The sequence below is a fragment of the Hipposideros armiger genome, unplaced genomic scaffold (assembly GCF_001890085.2).
Source record: "Hipposideros armiger isolate ML-2016 unplaced genomic scaffold, ASM189008v1 scaffold_237, whole genome shotgun sequence".
NCBI classification, from domain to species: Eukaryota; Metazoa; Chordata; class Mammalia; order Chiroptera; family Hipposideridae; genus Hipposideros; species Hipposideros armiger.
Genome location: NW_017731587.1, coordinates 1,551,431 through 1,571,941, shown reverse-complemented (window position 1 = coordinate 1,571,941; position 20,511 = coordinate 1,551,431). Strand labels below are relative to the sequence as shown.

The 20,511-nt window shown below is 33.9% G+C and overlaps 1 protein-coding gene across 2 annotated transcripts in view; it reads left to right on the top strand.

Moving 5' to 3' along the window:
• METTL25 (methyltransferase like 25) overlaps positions 1-13,820 on the top strand; it is a 96,153-nt gene extending 82,333 nt beyond the window's left edge. The window contains exons 9-12 of one of the 2 annotated variants that reach the window (XM_019655156.1): positions 588-681; positions 11,066-11,140; positions 11,710-11,781; positions 13,533-13,820. In XM_019655156.1, coding sequence (XP_019510701.1) covers positions 588-681; positions 11,066-11,140; positions 11,710-11,781; positions 13,533-13,556 — 265 coding nt within the window. In that variant the 3' untranslated portion in view covers positions 13,557-13,820. Of the gene's footprint in view, positions 1-587; positions 682-11,065; positions 11,141-11,709; positions 11,782-13,528 lie in introns of both variants that reach the window. The other variant, XM_019655155.1, reaches the window with a different exon arrangement.
• The last annotated feature ends 6,691 nt before the right edge of the window (positions 13,821-20,511 follow it).

The following is a 20,511-nucleotide window of genomic DNA, read 5'->3' as shown; positions in this document are numbered from 1 at the left end:
GGAGGTAAATTTTTTATTCCCTTGATTTTTACACTATACCTATATTGCAACCAAAATTGTGAGATGCGATAGTCTAGCATTGCATTATTTAAATTTAAAACCATCTTGTGATATTTTGTTTAAACTAAAATGAAAACCTGCAGGGCATAAATGAGATCAAGTCAGACCCAGCTCAGCATTATGGTGCTTGATCAATGGCTGGCATTGAAGAAATTTTCTTTGCATAGCTGTTGAATTATCACCACTATTAGCAGGTGTTGCAATGAAATGTGCCCTGTAAAACTGAGCCAGTACAATTAAAATGTGCTCTGTAGCACAATGGAAACTTGAAACACCTATTGCACACCTTTAAAATGAGGCGTTTTATGCTATAAATTTACAACGTCTTTCTCATAGTATTATATTCATAATATTGTCTTCCTTTGCTGTACATTAAAGGAATTCTCAAAAGCAAATCTCAAATACTTTATAATATGTAAGTTTAAGATGGTCACAAAAATATTACTACATTTTTACCACATCCTGATCTTGTGTCATATACACAGAAGGCATTTAAAAATATTTCGTGATTCAATTTTGTTTTGCAGTGATCGGCATGTTGGTAAAATTTATTCCAAATCATCTTCCTTTTTGGATTATGTCAGAAAGTCTCTAAAGAAGCTTGGATTAGATGAGTCCAAGGTCAGTATATAATTACCTATTGTTTTCATTAAAAACAGGAGAATTTCTATGGATTAATGAATTGAAATAATACAAAATTATTTGCCTTCCACTTTTCTCTTATTTGTGAAAAACATTCTAAATTATTGAAACCATTACCTTTATTTCAGTTGACCTTTCCTGTCAATGTGGATAGTTTGCTGTCCAGAGAGATTCCCCATTTAGGTTTATTCAGAAAAAAACATACCAATTCTCAAATCAAAATACTGTTAAAAAGCAAGATAACAGAACAAAAGGGAATTGTAAGTAAAGCAAGAAACAGTGGTTTTAATTTTGAACTGCTTTTATTTAAAGATCATATAACTAATTAAAATTAAAAATCTTAAATTCAAAAAGCCTTTGAATGCGAGAATCCTGGAAAATAGTAACATCATAGGCGGCCCAAAGTAACAATTAAGAACATATTGTTGAAAACAGAAAGGTAAGCTAATTAGAGTAATACATTTTATAATACTGAGAAAAAAATGAGGTCTCAACATGATTCAAATGAGTTATTAACTGAAATATTAAGTTGAACTTGGATCACTCTGGTGTTTCGATTAATTAATTATAAATTAAAATAAAGAATAAAGTATGGTTAAAGGAATGAAATGTATTTCTTGTAAGAGAAAAGTTATACGGATTAATTTATTTCAAATCTAAAGAGTATTATTTATTGTACTAATTATCCATTTACTCCCCAGTTGCTACATTACTTAAACCAAATAGACTGGTACTAACTATCCCTGTAAAATGACTACTGTATCTTGCCATGTGTAATGCACACTTTTTTGCCCAAATTTGTGAGGGAAAAATAAGGATGTGTATTATACATGGGTAGTACTAATTCTGTATCTATATAAATGTTTTCAATTCTTTTATTTATGCTTATGAGTTAAAAGTATAATGCTAGAAATCAATAATGATATCCGTATGCAAAATAATACCCTGGAATACGATAATCAGTTTTGTTGAACTTACTACAAACTTGCAACGACAAATAGTTCTTGGCCTTCTATGATGTGTAAATATGGTATATTTGTTACCAGTACATAAAATTTCTTGTACCTTGTATCTGTTCTTGTGTTTTGTAATTTTTTGTTACATAAAATTTCTTGTACCTTAATATGTTAAAAAATAAATATTAAAATTCCTTTATAATACAAAAAAACAAGTACCTAAAGGTAAAGAAATAAAAATTTGAATTAAAAAATTAAAACGGAAGATTTTTTTCCCTGAAAGTTTGGGCCAAAAATGTGGGTGTGCATTATACAAAGGAGCACATTATACATGGCAAAATACAGTATTAAAAAAAGCATTTCTAACTCATAGGATTTAAGAAAGATTAATGAGATAATATACATAAATGGCTGAACACAATGTTTATATATAGTAAATGCTAACTTTTTATACATAGTAAATGCTAAAGAGTACTATTTTTTATTAATCTGATCTTCGCATATGTACTACCATTGATATGACTCTTATAAATATTTTTAGTCACGAAAACAAAGATTGTTCTCATCTTAAATAAATTAAGAATAGACACTGTTATCATAGTTTTTTATTTCTGGGTTTTATAAAAAATATTTTTAATCAAACTGGTCTTCCTACCAGTTAGTCTTAATTAGTCCATATCTGTATTGCATGTCCTAATTTCATGTCTTATATTTAATATCAAGAACACAAACCTGTGCATTATTTTTACAAATCAGGAGCTAAGTTTTTACTTAAACTAAAAATATAGGGCCAGCTGAGTGGCTCAGTTGGTTAAGAGCTTGCTCAAGAGTTTGAGCTCTGAGCAACAGCGGTTCGAGTCCCAGCCCGAGCTGAGCAGCTGCTGAGCTGCCAACTGGTGGCAGGATGGCTCAGCTTAAAAAAAAAAAAAAAAAAAAAGAAGAAAAAGAAAAATATATAACCCTTTGCCAAAAACGAAACAGTAAAAGTCCAGAAAGAATTTTACTTATCCTTTCTGATGGCCTTCTTTTCCCAGAATTGTCTTTAATAATAATCATAGTAAATGTCCCTTAATATGTTTATTTTATTACTGTGAAGAATATTAATAACAGCTAGTGTTTACAAGCTATGATGTGATAATTATTATAAGGCCATCACAACATAATCTCATTTATTCTTCACAAAACATTTACAGAAGATACTATTATATTTTCCAATGTAATGATCTAATAAAGAGAGGCTCAGAAAAAGGCAAGTCATTTCCTCAGGGTCAAAGAGCTAGCAAGTGGTAGAGCTGGAACTTGAACACAAGAGTCAACTAACATCAAAACCTCAATTGTTAACCACCACTATTTTGAGAAGTGAAATGAAAAGCAAATTAAAAAGGCTACTGTAGATAAGTATCACCAGGTGAAATCAGTCTTAAATGATTACCTTTATTAGTAAAGGAAATAATAGTGCCCCACTGATTTTCTCATAATATTATTTGAGCTCTTAAAAACAAATAAGTCAAATAAAATTAGTTAGAAAAAGAAAAGGAACAAGACACCCAAGCTGGAAGACACTGGCGGAGGAAGGTACAGAACAATGTAAGGTGTTTAGAAGGATGTGCTGGTGAGAGGAAGCAAATAGATGAGCATATGTAAATTTGGGGGTTGTCTTTTGTTTGTTTATTTGGCTTTCTTTTTTTTTTTATTGTTAAGCCAGAGGAGTTAAAAGAGTTATGTCCATCAGGCCAGTGGTTGGAAATAGGCTAGGTTATTAAAACCAAACTTACATTTTCAATCCAACACACAATCCTATTTTCTTCTCCCACGTCATGAAGTATCAGTGCTAAACTGAAAGTTTTGCCATCAAGGACAATAAAAGGATTTGTGTGTAGTTTATTTTTAAAAGGAAATTAATTTTCACCTGAGATTCTGACTATTCGAAAGTTTGATCCTGGAGAAATGACTTGCCTTTTTCTGAGCCTTTCTTATTAGATCATTACATTGGGAAATATAATATTATCTTCCGTAAGTGTTTTGTGAACCATTTAAATTTAAATTTAAAATATTAAACATATCAAAATATTTAAAAGATTTTTGACAAAGAATGAGCTGGAGTATTTGTCCATAGATGAGGGAAATAAAAGGCGCTTACGTTCTAGAGCTTGTGTGTGTGTGTTATACACGTATAACAAAAATTCAAATAAATGAAGAAATTTCAGATATTGAGAAGTGAAATAAAGACAGTAAAACTGGTGAATTGATGGGGTGTGGGGGTGTTACACTATTAAATGGACAAAGTTGACAACCACTAAGCTAGAACCTTAGTGGAAGTAGATAGAGGATAATTCAGAAAAAAAATATTCTTAGATATTTTTCAAGATCAGCCCAGCAAAAGCAAAACTTTTGAGACCAAAATCATTTAGTTATTCATCAATAGACCTTTATTTTGAAGGCTGTCTCATATGCCAAGAACAGTGGAAACTCTGGAACTACAAAAATAATTAAGACATAACCCATGAAAAAGGAAAACAAGTAATTATAGCATGAACTTGCAATAGCAGACATTATGTAAAGTGTGGTGGAGGTATAGGGGAAAGGAATGACTCGCTCTACCTGGGAAGATTTCACAGGCTATGTTGGTGTATTAGCTGGGTCTTGAAGGATGCTTAGGAGTTTTTTAAGCAAACAAGGTGGGAAGGTAGGGAGCAAGGAATCCATTTCATGTGTGTGGGGGAGTAGGCTCTGCAAAACCACAGAGACATAAGAAACATGACTCTGGATTTGGCATTGATGGAACATAAAGCAGATAATGGAGGTGTGATGAGAGATGAGGTTAAGGGAAAGGGCGTATGTGGGGAGGCCAAGTAAACAATCTTTGGATGATAAATCAGAGATGGATCAGAACCAATCATAATCACCGAGTGGTTTAAATACAGGTACCAGGGCAGGAGTCATTCCACGGTGTGGCCAACAACAAATATGAGGAGCTCATTAACTTTTCCATGGGGTACCGTGTCCATAGTGCTCTAGATTCAATGAGTTCCTCAGACCCTAAAGAACAGCAAATTTCTTACTAAATATATAGAAAGCCCGTCACCTTTTATCATATGAGACAAACATATGCATTATTCCTATAGATAAGTTCCTGCTGCTTTTTGCAACCACCAAGGTCATAACTGATTCACAGGAGAAGCATTAATGGATTAAAGCCATCAGAAAAAAGATTTGGGGAGAACAAGATATTGACACAGTCTCAGCGTACCTCCCACAGACTATTTATTAGTTTCAGGAGTGGATAAAAATGGTCAATACCCCAAACCAAGTGATAGAAAGTTAGCGTCACCATTAATAGAGCAAAATGGCCTCCTCTGCCTCTGTCTCCCATAGTGTGTTTTTAAATCACTCAGTCCTGGATGTGGCATTGCATCCAGTTGCATGTCTCCAGTCACATTTAATCTAGAACAGTCCCTTACGTCCTTTTTGTCTGTCATGACATTGACATATTTTGAAAAGGCCAGTTGTCCGAGTGGTTCCTCATAAGTAATGAAAGTTGTGCATTTTGGGCAGGAATATTACATAAGGGATATTGCGCCCTTCCCAGTGCATCTAGTTATCCAAGCCCCATTCTATATCAAATCACATCATTAAAGAAGCATATTCCCCTATTTAGACCCCTGTACCTATAGTAGTCCATCCCTGTAGGGATGCATTATGAGAACTATGATTAAATAGTTTGCTATTATCAAAGTTTTAAGAAGGAAGAAATGTGGCTATTTGATTGCAAATATTATAAATCCAGCACGCAAGAGAGGTAGGAGAGAGGAAACGTGCCTGTGGGAAGCCCTGTGCGTAAGTTTCAGCCCATGGCCCTTTCCCCAGGCAGGTAGTGGGCAGGAACACATTAAAATAGGGTGTACGGTTTGAGTCGTTCTGAGTCTCAATGTATTTGGTATGAGGATATTTCTGGATAGTCAAGCAAGACAATAGTAAGAAACTTTGTTATGTTATATGGGTTCTGTTATATAACAGTCTACATGGTTTCTGTTTAATTTTTCATCATAGTGTGACCTCCAAAGAGCATTTAACGTACTTCTTCTTTGCCTTAGGTATTAGGAGGCTTAAAGTACAATCTATGCTTGATTTCAGCACCTGTACTTAGCTGGGATATTTTGGTATCATGTCCTTCTCCCTTGAGTTGTATACCATTGAGAATTTGTCCTTTCTCTAATGGCCCTACTACTGATATATTTTTATGTTTCATATTATAAGCCACCTCAAATTCTTCTTGGAAACAAATGTATTATTAATAGCAAAGTTTCCTATAACTTATTGCATAGGTTTGGAGCAATTACATTTTGGGGAAAAAAAAACAAGAATTAACAAACTTCTTTGAAATTGTGATAAAAAACAATATGTCATTGAAATTGTGATCAAAAACAGTGTCAAAGTTACATGCAAAGACCAAGCCTAAGGACATTTTAATGCCAAATTCACAGAAGATCAAAGGGTATTTCCATTAAGCAATAGAACATTCCTATGTCATATAAATCTAATTCTATATAAGAATAGCCACATTGCCTATAAAAATTATATTTTTTCTCCCAGCTAACCACAGGGAAGCATTAGGTATAGAAGCGTCTCCCTGGTAACCGATAACTCTAGGGAGTAGAGATATAATCATTGAAAGAATAGGAAAACCCATTACACCTTTTATTTAAGGAAGAAAAATAAGAGCTGCTTAATTATTTTATTAATACTGTTAATATAGAAAATAACATTAATTCAAAATCACATAGTTTTTTATTACTAGAAATATTGGCGTACAAAATCTGCAAATGACTTAATTCACATGAGAAAATATGTAATAATCCTATAGTATACCACTAACCAATTTTAGAATGAATATGAGCTGAACTTTATATTTTATATGTAGATTATGCTATTGAGATAGTAGCAAGTTCAAATTTTATTTCCACTAGCTAGTGATTGAACAGGTATACATTAGAAAATATGGGAAGAACTTTATGCATTATGTTTTCCTTTCTTTTTAAGACAAACAAGCAAAAACTCATAGACACAAACAACAGTTTAGTGGTTACCAGAGGCTAAGGGGGAGAGGTGGAGGTAGAAGAGAGTAAAGGGGGTCAAATAAATTGTGACAGTTTTGACTTTGGGTGGTGAACACACAATGCAATATACAGATGATGTATTAACAGAATTGTACACTTGAAACCTATATAATTTTGTTAACCAATGTCACCCCCAATAAATTTAATAAAAATAATAAAATTTAAAACAAGAAAACTTCTATCTTGATACCCATAAATTTCAAGCTTAGAAAGGATAAATTGATTACATCATTTCTAAGAAGTACGAAACATACTGAGTCGCCTTTGCATTATGTGCTCCAGAAGATTCTCAGTAACACTATTCTTCTAACTAATAACATGGATAACTTCCTCTGTCAACCTAAGACTATTAGGCCCATGTCAGCCTCATTGCCACGGGCTGTGTCTTTCCTAGCTCCCTAGGCGGGATCAGCTAATGGACCTTATCTCCATTCACCTGCCTTAGTTCCTGAGCCTGTCATGACATAGCCAAGGGTATAGCAGCATTCTCAGTACTCCCCATCTAATGGTGAGAACTAGGTCAATTGCTGTCTCATCTTCTCATCACATAGGATGTGGGGAGGATCTCTGAACAACTGTATCTGTCATCTGTTGATCCAACCCATTCCCTATTAAGTTGAAATATAGTCCACCTTTGCTTATCTGGACCTCCCTATATAGATCTATAAAAACACAATTTTAATCAACACATGGAGAAGAAGAGACAAATTTCCCATGGAAAAGAATTCAAATTATTTATTTAGATACTTCACTTCAAGGAAATGGAACATAACTTCCCACCCCTTAAGTATGGGCTGTGCATAGTGACTTTCTTCCAAAGTGTACGGTATGAAAGGGGAAAAAAGAGGAACTTTACAGTGAAGGAACCAGACAAACATTATCTCAGCCAGGTAATCAAGGTCCATATCAACAGTGATAGGTTATATTGATAGTATGTACCTTTGATAGGATGTGAGGAAAATATCTGACAAATGACAGTGAAGGAACATTCTGCAAAATGCACTGTCGAGGTCATCAAAATCCAGGCAGGTCTGAGGAAGTATCACAGCCAATAGGATTAAATGTAATGTAGCATTCTGGATGGGATCCTGGAACAGAGGAATGCACATTAGGTTAAAAGCTTTGGAAATATTAAAAAAAATATATGGACTTTAACTAATAGTAAAGCATCAATATTGGTTCATTAATTGTAATAAACATATTGTAATGTGTTAGTGATCGAGTAAAGTGGATATAGGGTATATGGAAGCTTATTTTCAAAATTTCTATAAATCTAAAACTTTGAAAATACAAGTTTATTTTCAAAAAACAATATGAGAAAGCTAATGTTCATGGAACCTTCACTTTGTGCCAGCCATTGTGCTAAAAGGCTTTGTTTATGTTATCTCACTGAATACTAAGGATGGCCTTATGAAAGGAACACTGTTATCCTCATTTTATAGGTAAGGAAATTGAAACATAGGTTAAGTGGATTTCTTAAGGCCATAATCTAGGAAATTGGGGAGGAAGGATTCCAATCCAGTCTGTTTAACTCTAGATCCCATGCTCCTTTTCGTCATTTTTATATTACTTATTAACAGACATTGAACACAAGAAGAATGTTGAGCATTTTTCCAAAACTAGCAGTCACCAGACAAATGAGCCTTTGAGGAACAATAAAGAGAAAATCCGTGCTTGCCAACAGACAAAATAAATGTATGTCTAAACTAGATTGAAGAATCCATGTTTGAAATAAAAGCAGAAGAAATTCAAGGAACGATAAATCTTATTGACGCGTTAAAGAAGAGATGCTTATATTCAGAGCTTTGCCTCTTGAAACTATGCGGACAGGATGAAGTTGGTCAAACATTTGAAATGTGTTGAGTAGTAACATACACTTTCTGACACATGGACTATATTGGAGTTAAAATAACTGTCCAGAAATCAGAAGGACTTTGGGGGAGGGGGACTCTAAATTACCTGAACATGACTGCTCGTTTACTGTATCAACCCAGTGTCTCTTGAGGACTGGCTATTTCCCTGAACCCACACCACAGCCCACTGAGCTAGGGCCCTGTTATTCAGCTTAAGTCATTAATCCCTTTACCTGGGGTCTAGAGGATGGGCAGCAGAGAGCAATGGATTACACAACCAATACTCCCAGCTTCCTTTTAATGTGCACTTCAACTTGTACGTTTCCATGTGTGTCTTTCCTAAGCGTGACCTACACAGGGCAATACCGCGATTCTGACACCTGCCTTTATCTCTAGGGCTTTGGCCCTCCCTGGGCTCTCACTAGCTTTACACTCAATGTCATCTATAAAATGAGACCAAGAATATATGTATGTTACAGATGGGTATTAGGGTTAAAGGAGATAGTGCCTTTATTTTAAATTTTTCATATGAACTCTGTGATCTAGTCTGATCAGACTGGTAGTTGAGCATTTGGTTTAAAAAGATGACTAAAGCATGAAATCACACCTGCACACTGAATTTTTTACTTAAAAACTCAGTAATATATACTTCTGTTACCAAACTTTTGCTGTAAGAACAAGGGCATTTGTTTTGCTTTTTTGGACACAGGCTTGCATGTAGTTTCACTATTTGAAGTTCCACCGTAACTTTTTTGCATCAAGCATACCTATAATGCAGTCTGCAGTGCCCATTTCATTTAAGGTGAAGCAATAGACTTTCATTTTTTTAAAGAGTTAAGGTGATGTTCTCACCTTTTCAGAATCACACAAAAGGAACAAATAGAATGAAAAACAGAAACACAAACTTCTTTTGACAGAATCAGAAAGCATGTGTATTGTGAAGTACAATGAAGGAAAAGACAGATGCAGCAAGATGCCAAGAGAATATGCCTAGTGCAGATCACCCACAAAACCAACAGAATACAGTTCTCTGAATGGCAAATCCTGACCAGCAAAATCAACAATTCTTGGTTTAGGTGGTGCTTCCAGTTTGGCATACATGAGAAACAGAATATTGGAGAACCACGGAGTCACATTGAAAAGCCATGTTTGTAGGAAGCAGTATGCCGGTGAGGCAGGATTGGAAAAAGATTGTGTGTTCTGAGTTATCCCATAAGTGCTGATCTCAGATGACAGGAGAGAAGTAAAGACTGTAATTTATACACACACGATTTTGTGAGATGAGAATTTTTCTTGGCTTGAAATACAGACCTGGATCCAGTCTCATATGCTCCACTGCACAAATTGGATCCGGTGGCTACTCGTTTGATTCAAGGATGGGCAAAGTTTTAAAAAGGGTTTGGGAGGGGCGTAATCTGTTTGGGTTCTGTACCAAGTGGGAGAGCTTTTCTGGAAAGCTACACTAGAAATTGAATGGGACGATGCCTTACTTTTTTCACTATTACCCTTTTGTACTTTTTGAATTCAAAAGAAATTTAGTACAGCAAGAGGACGAACAGGCGCTTTGAAAAACATAATAAATTCGCAAAGAATAGACATTTGCGAAGAAATTAGTACAAATCCTTTCAGAATTTTTACTTTTTATCCAGTCTTTTCTTTGTCTCGACCACATGTAATTTGACAGCAATTTCTTGTGACTTTCCTTTATCAAGCTTTTCACAAAAGCATTTAACTTTTAGAAACTTTTTCTTTTATATTCATAGTTCATTGATTATGTAATATTTACTTACATTATTACAATAATATAACTGGCATAACAAGTTTATAAACATACAGTTGACTCAGTAAGCATTAACTCAACAGTTGGTAAAACAGACATGTAGGTAATTTAGAACTACAGGTGATCTAGAATGTCGCTGGCTAACCACAAGGGTTCATTGCACTATGGGTAGCCTGTATTTTAGAGAGAAAACAGAAGAAATGTTTGTTAATGGATTTATTTAGTTGATGTTAAAGGAAATTACCTTAAATATGAATACATGTCATTGTGTTTCTGTTTTGGAATTACTCTATAATTTTACATATACTGTTTTAAATCTTAATTTTAAAAATGTTTAAAAATGTTTATTGAGCTCCTACTATGTGCTCCTAGGAGAGGAACAAATGAAAGTAAATTGTAGTATCACTACTCATTGAAATTAAACTATGTTAATAGGATTTTCTTGGTGGTTTTATTTGTGATATGCTGAATAACATATGTTGATGCAGAAGATTTAAGTAAAAAGAATTGAGAGTTCTATTGACTTCAAGAACAGCTCTTCATAACCCTAGTTTGTTTTAAATTTTTGTTATGTTTATTTTACTTTAGGATATGTTTGATAAGAAAAAAAATATTAACGATTGTTAAACTTATTGTTGTTGTTGTTTTATCTTGAAGCTTCCAGAAAAACTTATAATGGACTACTATGAGAAGTATCAGCCTAGAATGAATGAGCTGGAAGCTTTTAATATGGTAAATCTCAGAATTAAATATATTAAGTTGGGTATGTTGCTAGACTTGAATAGGATCCTGTTACATTTTATTATGGGGCCAATCAACCTATGTTGTTTCTCGTACTGTAGAAAAACCATGGGGATCGTTTCCTATTTCAGAACTATATTAGGTGTCAGTAATGTAATAAAGAGAACACATGGTAGATTTCTCTTAAAGTGTATTATAAGTGCACAGAAAGAAATTTCAGAGTTCTTTGAACACATATTGGTCTCAATTCTGTTATTTCACAAGCATTCCTTTTAATGAATTTCATTCTTAGTTCCCCTTTAAAAGCTCACTATCACATATGTATGATTGCTTTTGGATTCTACCTCAAAGTCACTTACAGGACATTCTTTTCCTATTATTAAAGAGAAACTTTTGATCTCTGCAGTTTTCATTTTCTGAAGATGCACAATGGGTATAGAAGATCTGGCCGTATACAAACGTCTGTAGATGCATTTTCTTAAACAGAATTGTTTAGCTAGTCTTTTTTTATTTTCTGTTTTCTTTTAAGTACCACCATCCTATCTTATTCTTTATTTTAGTTGAAAGTTGTTTTGGCTCCTTGTATAGAGACATTGATTCTTCTGGATCGACTTTGCTACCTAAAAGAGCAGGTAAATTATGTTATTTTTAAATGCATAACAAATACCTTTATTAAATCCAGTAATATGGATCCACTTATATCTAGAAGTTCCGTTCATATAAAACTCAGGATTAAGACATGAGATAATTTTTCTCATTATATTTTCAAAGTTTAAATATTCATTCCATGTACTTTAAAACATAAACATATGTATAACAGATGTTTGCGGCAATGGTGCCATTATAAAGCTTACATTCTTTTAATTGTATGGTAATTGCTATACAGTAGGCAATGAACACAAACTATCATATATGATGTCTTATGTAGCTAAATGGTGTAAAATTAATATAAAGACCAGACATTTTATATATATTTATATTTATATAGAGAGATATATTACATTTTGTAAGAATTTGCCCCTTTTTTCACTTTTAAATTTTTGGACATATGCACTCTGCAGTTGGAAACTTCTTTCTGATCAATGAAGACTGCTTCTGGTTTTTTGTTTTTGTTTTTGGGTTTTTTGGTTTTTTTCTTTTTTTTTTTTGCAATCTTATTTATCTATATTGATTGACTAAAAATATTGTCCTTTTGGTTATCTTTAGGATAAATGTTTTTGCAGATTTTACTCAGCTGTGGTCAAAATAAAGTTTTGTGAACTGTTTAAATTAAACCCATTTGTGGATTCAGGCTTATGTTTTCACTATAGAAACCCTTTATTTTAACAATTTTGTTTTATCATATGGGGAGCTTTTCTTCTTTTCAGCAAGCTACTTTGAACAAATGGATTTTAATAAATGCTTGCTTTTGTTCTAATTTGAAATTTTATGGAGGAAGGCAATTTTTAAATATTTAGAAAATTATGTATTTTCCTAAGCTAATAACTAACTCAAAAACCACTGCAAAGCTTTAGTTCCAAAGTTGGTAGGTAACAGTCAGTTGCACTAGGTGCTCATGGTTTCTCTTTCCAAAACAATTTTCATTTCATTTCAATAAGTAAAACAGGTAGTCAAACTGGCGTGAACAAAGATTAATAGATTGGTAATGAGGTTATAGAAATCATAGAAATATTAATTTTGTTAAAATTTTAAATAATATTGTAAAATTAATACATATTTTTTAAAATTTTAAATGAAGAATATAAAAAGAACATTGAAAGTAACAATAATCCCACCTTTGACCTTATTGCATTTTTGGTTTGTTTTCTAGTGCTTCTCTCATAAATGTGTGTGTATATATACATATATATGCAATATCTAAATATCTAAAGATATAAGCTCATGTCTTTATGAGCTCTCAAGAAGTCTCACCCACATCTGATGCAATATATATGTATATGCACATATTTTATACTTTATTTAAAATTGCTATCAAATTATAAATGCAGTTTGCATCTAATTTGTTTCGTTTATTTTATTTAGAATTTTTTCATCTCATTAAATCTACAGAGCTGAATAATATTTCATCATGTAAAAATTTATTTAAGTAGTACCCAATTGTTATTGGCAAATTCCAGTTTTTCACAATCACAGCAAAGAATAACCTTGTAGTTTACTCTCTATGTACATCTTGAATTATTTTCTCAGCATAAATTCCTGAAGGTGAAATTGTACCTTCAGGTACTGAAGGTGAATATAATGTTAATTATATTCAACAAAGAATAGTTTTCTTTTATGTTTTTTATGTAGTCTTTAAATTACAATATATATAGTCTGACTTACCCCTCGTTTTTATCTTCAACAAATGGTTTTATTTCTAAATCATTTATCAATTTTCAGGAAGACATTGCATGGTCTGCACTTGTGAAGTTGTTTGATCCTGTGAAATCTCCCAGATGTTACGCTGTTATTGCTCTGAAGCAGCAGCAATGATTTCAATTGAAGCAAGGTATCAGATGTATCTGTGGAAACTATTGCTAATTTTGCTTTTCAAAGCATTTATGTCATGTTACATACATAAATATTTTTAAAACATTGTCTTATATTTTAAATAAACAATAAACTAATAGCTAACAACAAAATGCCATAATCCATTTTCTCCTTGTTGAAGCATACATTAATAAAATAAGAACTCGTGAAAATATTATAAAAGAATTGACCTACATTCCTGATTTAGTTTATCAGTAGCCCATTGTATTCTGAGCCTTGTTTTCCTGTTCAATATTTGAGACTCTTGATATTTGCTCCATAACACATTTTGCCTTTTAGTGACTTTAAAACAGGTGAAAGGTATAGGTGTAGGTATAGTAAAATTCGTCGGTACAGATCATTTGCATTTCCTCTACATTTTGGAAGGATTTTCCATGTCATCAGGAGGTTAGAATCCACAGCTACAGGAAAGAAATACCCAGGAACCAGGCCAGACATAAAAAGGACCTAATATAAAGCATATTTTACATTACATTTTAATCTAAGTTACATGAAGAAATACACTGTGTCCTTGAAGGAATATGCATCTTATAAGTGAGATGTTCATTTTGAGGACTATTGAGGTTACTTACCTTAAAAGGGATGGGTCGGCACTTGATGAAATTACCTTGTGCTTTTTTTATAAAAAGCCACCGAGTAAAGCAACAGTAAATGAGAGAAGGCCAGCACTCTACCCAGTGTGGCACCGGTTCCTTTAATTAGCCGATAACTGGAGGTTTCTAATACGTTTAGAAGAGATGGACAGCTGGGAAAAGCTTCCGTGATGCTCAGTTAGAAATTATAAAATTCCCCTAAGCAGAAAAAGTAACAGCCTTCTTAAATTTTGGAGTCTATCCACAGATGAAAAGGATAATATTTTACTTTGGGTTGTGATATTAATATTGTGATTGCAGCCAATATGTATGCGAATGATCAGGTACTTTGTATAGCTAGTACAATAGTGGGAACAATAGCCGTTTTTTACACTTTTTATTCTGGAAAATTTCAAACATATCTAGAAATCGAGAGTAGAGTATAATGAATCCCCATGCACTCATCACAAGCTTCAACAATTACCAACATTTTACCAACATTGTTTCATTTGTACACAGGTGAGCATGCCCACAGACACACTCACCACCCCGCCCCCAGAGAATTTCAAAGCAGATCTCAGGCCGTTTATTACTCTACATAAATATTTTAGTATGTATTTCTAAGTTAAGGATTTTTTTCCATAATAACATCTCTTAACTTGTCCTTATTCTCATTTCCATGATTGTTTCAAAACTGTTTTTTATCAGCTTGTTCAATTCAGAATCAAAACGGGGTCCACACATTTGCATTCGGTTGATGTATCTCTTTAGGTTACTTGTTTTATTTCTTTACTATACGAGTAGCTATATCAGAATAACAGAAAAGCTTTCAGCCTACTTTCTTTCCATTCACAAACTTATTTGTATGTAAAATTTTAAACTTTTTCCTGATGCCCAAATATTTATATAGCATTTCATAATAAAGAAAAGAAGAACTCTATTTGTGGAAAGCCTGTTTAGAATAGAGAAGTGAATTGCAACTTGTATCAAGGAAATTTCATAGGCCTTCCCCGTGTAAAGCATTGTCAGAAATTGCATTTTTCGATTAATGTTTTCCATTTTTACTAATCAGAGACAAATGTGTGATTCAAGCATCTAATCAACATGAGATGACCTGTATGATCTCACTGAGATGATAATATTTCAGCAAAAAGCAAAGAAATATAATGTTTTGGTAGGACTGCAGTTTTATACACATGAACCCCTATTGCAGTGTTTGTAGCCTCTCATCTCAAAAAATCTGCTCCTGAGAATTCATTTACAGTTGAGCTAAAGATTGTGGTGCATTGGCAGGAGCATGGATTCTAACATTTCCTTTCTGGTGAGCTAAAGCAAGACTGTTAATATCTCAGAACCTCATTTGAAAAATGGAGTTTCATTTACTATTTTATTAACATGTATTGAATGCCTACCATGTATAAGAGACTATGCTAGGCACTGACAATGTGGAGGCAAACAAGATGTGCCCCTGTCCTCCAAGAGCTCTTAGTCCATCCAGTAAGGAAGACAGACAATAAAGTCAGTAATTACAGTAGATCGGGGCTCAGGGCTGAGAGGGTCAGAGCATAGCATTCTTCGGGGATTTTTCAAACCAACTGACTTAGAGGGGAGGAAGACTCAGTAATATTAGTACCATAGTTTAGATTCATGTGAATTAAATTGTTTTGTGGCCTTGGGTAGGTCACTTTATTCAGTGTGCTTCAATGTTCACATCTCTACAAAACACGAGAATAGAACTTACTCATAGGGTTGTTATGAGGATTAAAGGAATAAATATATGAACTCACATAAAATACCTTCAGACAACCTGTTAATAAAGCAAAACTCAGTTTATTAGAACTCTGCAATAAGAGAAAACTGTCTTAACCATCTTGACAATCTGACGGGGCACAGTCGGGAGTCTGGGCACAAGTGGTTTAGGCGGAGAACAGACTGGGATTTGGAAAAGTTCCTTACAATCGTTTTATGATTAGTATCTGTAACAAGGTGAGAGTCTGGCAACAGCTCTTGAGGAGTAAACTGTTGCTTGATAAGTGAACTCTCCCAAGGTGAGCAGATTGTTTGTCTGAGATAAATGAATATATGGGAATTTCCTGAAACAAACAATGAAGTGATCTACCAGTTTACAGTCTTAGCTTTCCTAAGCAGAGTTTCCCAGTAACAAACAAATTAACCATGTTGATACACGTGGTCACAGTATTTAGACCCCATTGCTCTCTCACGCTGATGCAGATGGGTGCAGTTCTGTGTAAAGTACATAATTCCAGGCACAGAATGCCAAATATAAAAGCAATAGTTGTGTTTGGTAAATGCCCTAGAAGTATAGAAAGGGGAGCTTAACCATATTTATAATATTGATTTTGTAGGGGGAGAAAAATGTGTTCTGAGTTCTAATCAAACAATTTACAAATGAATTTTAGGATCCCTATTCAAAATCTGGGGAATTGTCCACATTTAAACGTGTATTTGATTATCGAATGAAAAATATTGCCGTATATATACAGAGGGTGCCAAAAAAAAAGTATACACATTTTAAGAAAGGAAAAAACTGTTAAAATTGTAACACTCAATATATACTGATAACAAAAGATGAATACAAGTCACGTTTGACTTCTGCAATTACAAGAGGTGCTCACAGTGGTTACCATCAGCATCCAGACACTTCTGATTACAGAGGAATACTGCTTGAGCAACATTGACCAAAGTGTCCATCCACTTGTATACATTTTTTGGCACCCCTGGTATATACATGACTTGTATTCATCTTTTGTTATCGGTATATATTATTACAAATTTAATAGCTTTTTCCTTTCTCAAAATGTATATACATTTTTTTGGCACTGTGTGTGTGTCTGTGTGTGTGTGTGTGTGTGTGTGTGTATTAAGTGTCAGTAATTTTACTGAGATAATCTATGAAGATTAATGTTTATTTTTAGGATAATTTCTGACTTAGTGATTATATCTGTAGGTATAAATGCACAGACTTATACAAAAGGCCTTTCCACATTATATACATCTGAAAATTTGTCTTTGATTTGTGGTTTTAGCCACTGTGTATAACAATTATTATGTATTGGTATTAGTTTGTATTATTATCACTACCCCTTTTTAACATGTCGTTTCCTAATTGGCGATGTGCTAAATTGACTGTTTTTTTGTATTGTTTTGTTTTTTTCCCCCCTAGCTTTCTGCTCTTCTACATTCTTTAAAGTTTCTTTTTGGAATACACTGAAACATTTTGTTTAAATCTCTTAAACTTTAATTCATTGTTCTAAAGCCATGTAAGAATACTCTTGCCATCAATTCTTTGTGAATGTATATTATAACCCAGAGACACACTATTAAAATTGATGCAAGTGGACAGGTTTCTAATATAACTTTACTGTTGGTGATCCTGACTTAGTAAGTAATATTCAGGAGACCTAAAATTGAGACAAATGGCCAAGAAACACACTGGAATACGTCTGTGTATGACTTCCACAAAGGAACTCTGTAACCATGGTGGATTGCATCGCCCAGCAATTATCCAGCATTTTTCTATACTCAGCACCCAACACAATGCCTGCAACATAGAATATTCATGATGGGTATTTCTTAAGTAAATATATCAGTTCTGCCTTAAATCACTTACCAAAATGTCATATATAAAATGGGATCTGATAAATTTCTGTCTTCATAGACTATAAAACATTGTTTTTTGTTTAGGCACTATCATAAGCACTTGTATTAACTCATTTAAGCCTTACAACAACTCATGAAGTAGGTATACTGTTAAACCATTTTATAGAGGAAACTGGCAGAAGCAAAAATTAATCTTCCCTGAACATTAACATCATTCTAGGCCTCACTTATTTCTAGAAACAATTTTGCAAATACAGTGTCTGTCACACTAGAAGAAAATGACCTGATGTATAATGAGGTTAAAAAACAAGAGAAACTACAGAATAGAAACAGACCCACAGGGCTTCCATAATTTTCAGTTATGAGAATCTTTAAAATAATCATTCTTACTAAGTTGAAAAAGAAAAGAAGAACAGAGATTTTCAGCGGAGAATTAGAAACTATAAAAAAATATAAAATGGAACTTCTAGAAGTGAAAAGAAATACATTAGCCAAAATTAATAATTTAGGGGATTGTTTTAATAGAGATTAGACACAGCTGAAATATGAATTAGTGAACTATGAGAAAATTCTGAAATAAGTATGCAGAACGAAGCACGGAGACAATGGAATAGAAAAATATATATATCATAAAACAGGATAAGAGATATATAGAATACACTGAGAAAGTCTGACATACATATAATTGGAGTTTCAGAAGACAAGGATAGAGAGAATGGGGAACTAATATTCAGAGAGATAATGGAATAAAAATATTCTTAAACTGAAAAGAAAAATCAAGCCATAGATCCAAGAAGCAAAATTTTAAAAAAGAAAAACATATTTACGCATATGTTAGTACTGTGGAAAACAAGAGAGTCTAAAAATGTCCAGAAGCAAAAACCTCTACCTAAGAGGCCATTACTATTGAAATGACAATGGACTTCTCGATAGAAACAATAGATCCCGGAAGATAATTAAACAATACCTCAAAAGATCTGAAAATAAACAACTGCCAACATACAATTCTATGACCAGTAAAAAATATCCTTCAAAAATTAAGGTGAAATAAAGACAGCTTCAGACAAAAACAATTTCCAACCGCAGATCCACACTCAAGGGAATACTAGAGTTCTTCATGCAGGAAGGAAATGAAAGAACTGGAAATCAAAGAAGAAAGAAAGGCTGAGGAAAACATTATATAAGTAAATTCAGGTAAATATTGACTATATAAAACAATGATAATGTCTGTTGAGAGTTAAAAGATATATACAATTGAAATAATAAAAACCAGTTGCATACAGGAGAAAGTAGTAAATGAAGTTAAAATGTTCTAACAAGATCCTTTCATTGACCAGGAAGAAAATAATAGTAAAAAAGATTATCAGACTTTGATAAGTTAAGATTAAGTATTGTAATATACAAAGAAGAATTATAATGAATATAAATTTCAAGGGCCGGCCGAGTGGCACGTTGGGTTAAGAGCTGGCTTGGGACGCCAGAGGGCCCCGGTTTGGATTCCACATATGAGGGCCAGTGACACTGCCCTCTACAGCTAAGATGCTGAACAACAGCTCCACCTGGAGCTGGGTTGCTGTGAGGCGACAGCGTAGGCTGAAGCCCCTGCTACAGTGGGCTGCCATGGGCTACCGTGTGTAGCCAGAAGCCAGCGTGAGTGGCCAGCAGCCGCCGTGAGCGGCCGTTCAGAAGCTGGCGACTAATCTGCCTCACCTGGGAAGAGCACAATGATGGTGCCAACTTGGGCCAGTGACGCGACGTCCTCCACAACTAGACTGAAGAACAAGACGACAGCGGCTTCCCCCAATTCCCCAATTTAAAAAAAGAATATAAATTTCAAGATAATAGAAGGAAAATAATGAAATAATATTCTAAATGAGGCCACCCTAGAGTGAGCAAAACCATGAGCAAACTTTTTTTTCAGGATCCCTATCCTTACATAAACAATATGAGTCGCTCGACATTAGCCTGTCAGTACCATTCTGGCAGCCCAATCTTGCAGGGCCCCATGGAAGAAATACAGTGTCATATAGCAGGAGCAGCCTGCTTATCTGACTGCCCTCCTGGAACTGTGGCCCATTCATGGGCCTCAGGTTCACATTATGATAACAAATCTCAGAATTTGGGGGAGACATCAGATTCAGCCCACACATGGTTTAGAGGGTGGGAAGAGAGGGACCCAAAGGAGAAAAATGGGGACTAGGACTCAATTTCCAATTTTGACTTTGGCTACCCTACCCATGTGGCACTGTCAACCCAGCTGTTCCTAGGCACCAAGGAGAACTCCACATTTGGCACAGGAACTGATGAGGAATGGGGTTCAGAACAGGGCCTTGCTTGTCCAGATCCAAGAGTGACACTGATTCTCAATCTCTTAAAAAAAATTAAAATAAAAAATAAAAGAGGAAAAGAAAACATTGAATAGGCAGGAGATATAGAAAGCAAATAACAGGGTAGTAGACTTAAATCCAGATATATCAGTAATTCCATTAAATGTAAGTTAAATTCCTCAATTATAAAACAAAGATTGATTTATTGGAAAAATAAAGCCCAGCAATATATGCTAAAAGACACACATCTAAAACATAAGGATACAAAAGTTCAAAATTAATAGCAAGGAAAAAGACATATATGCAAATATTC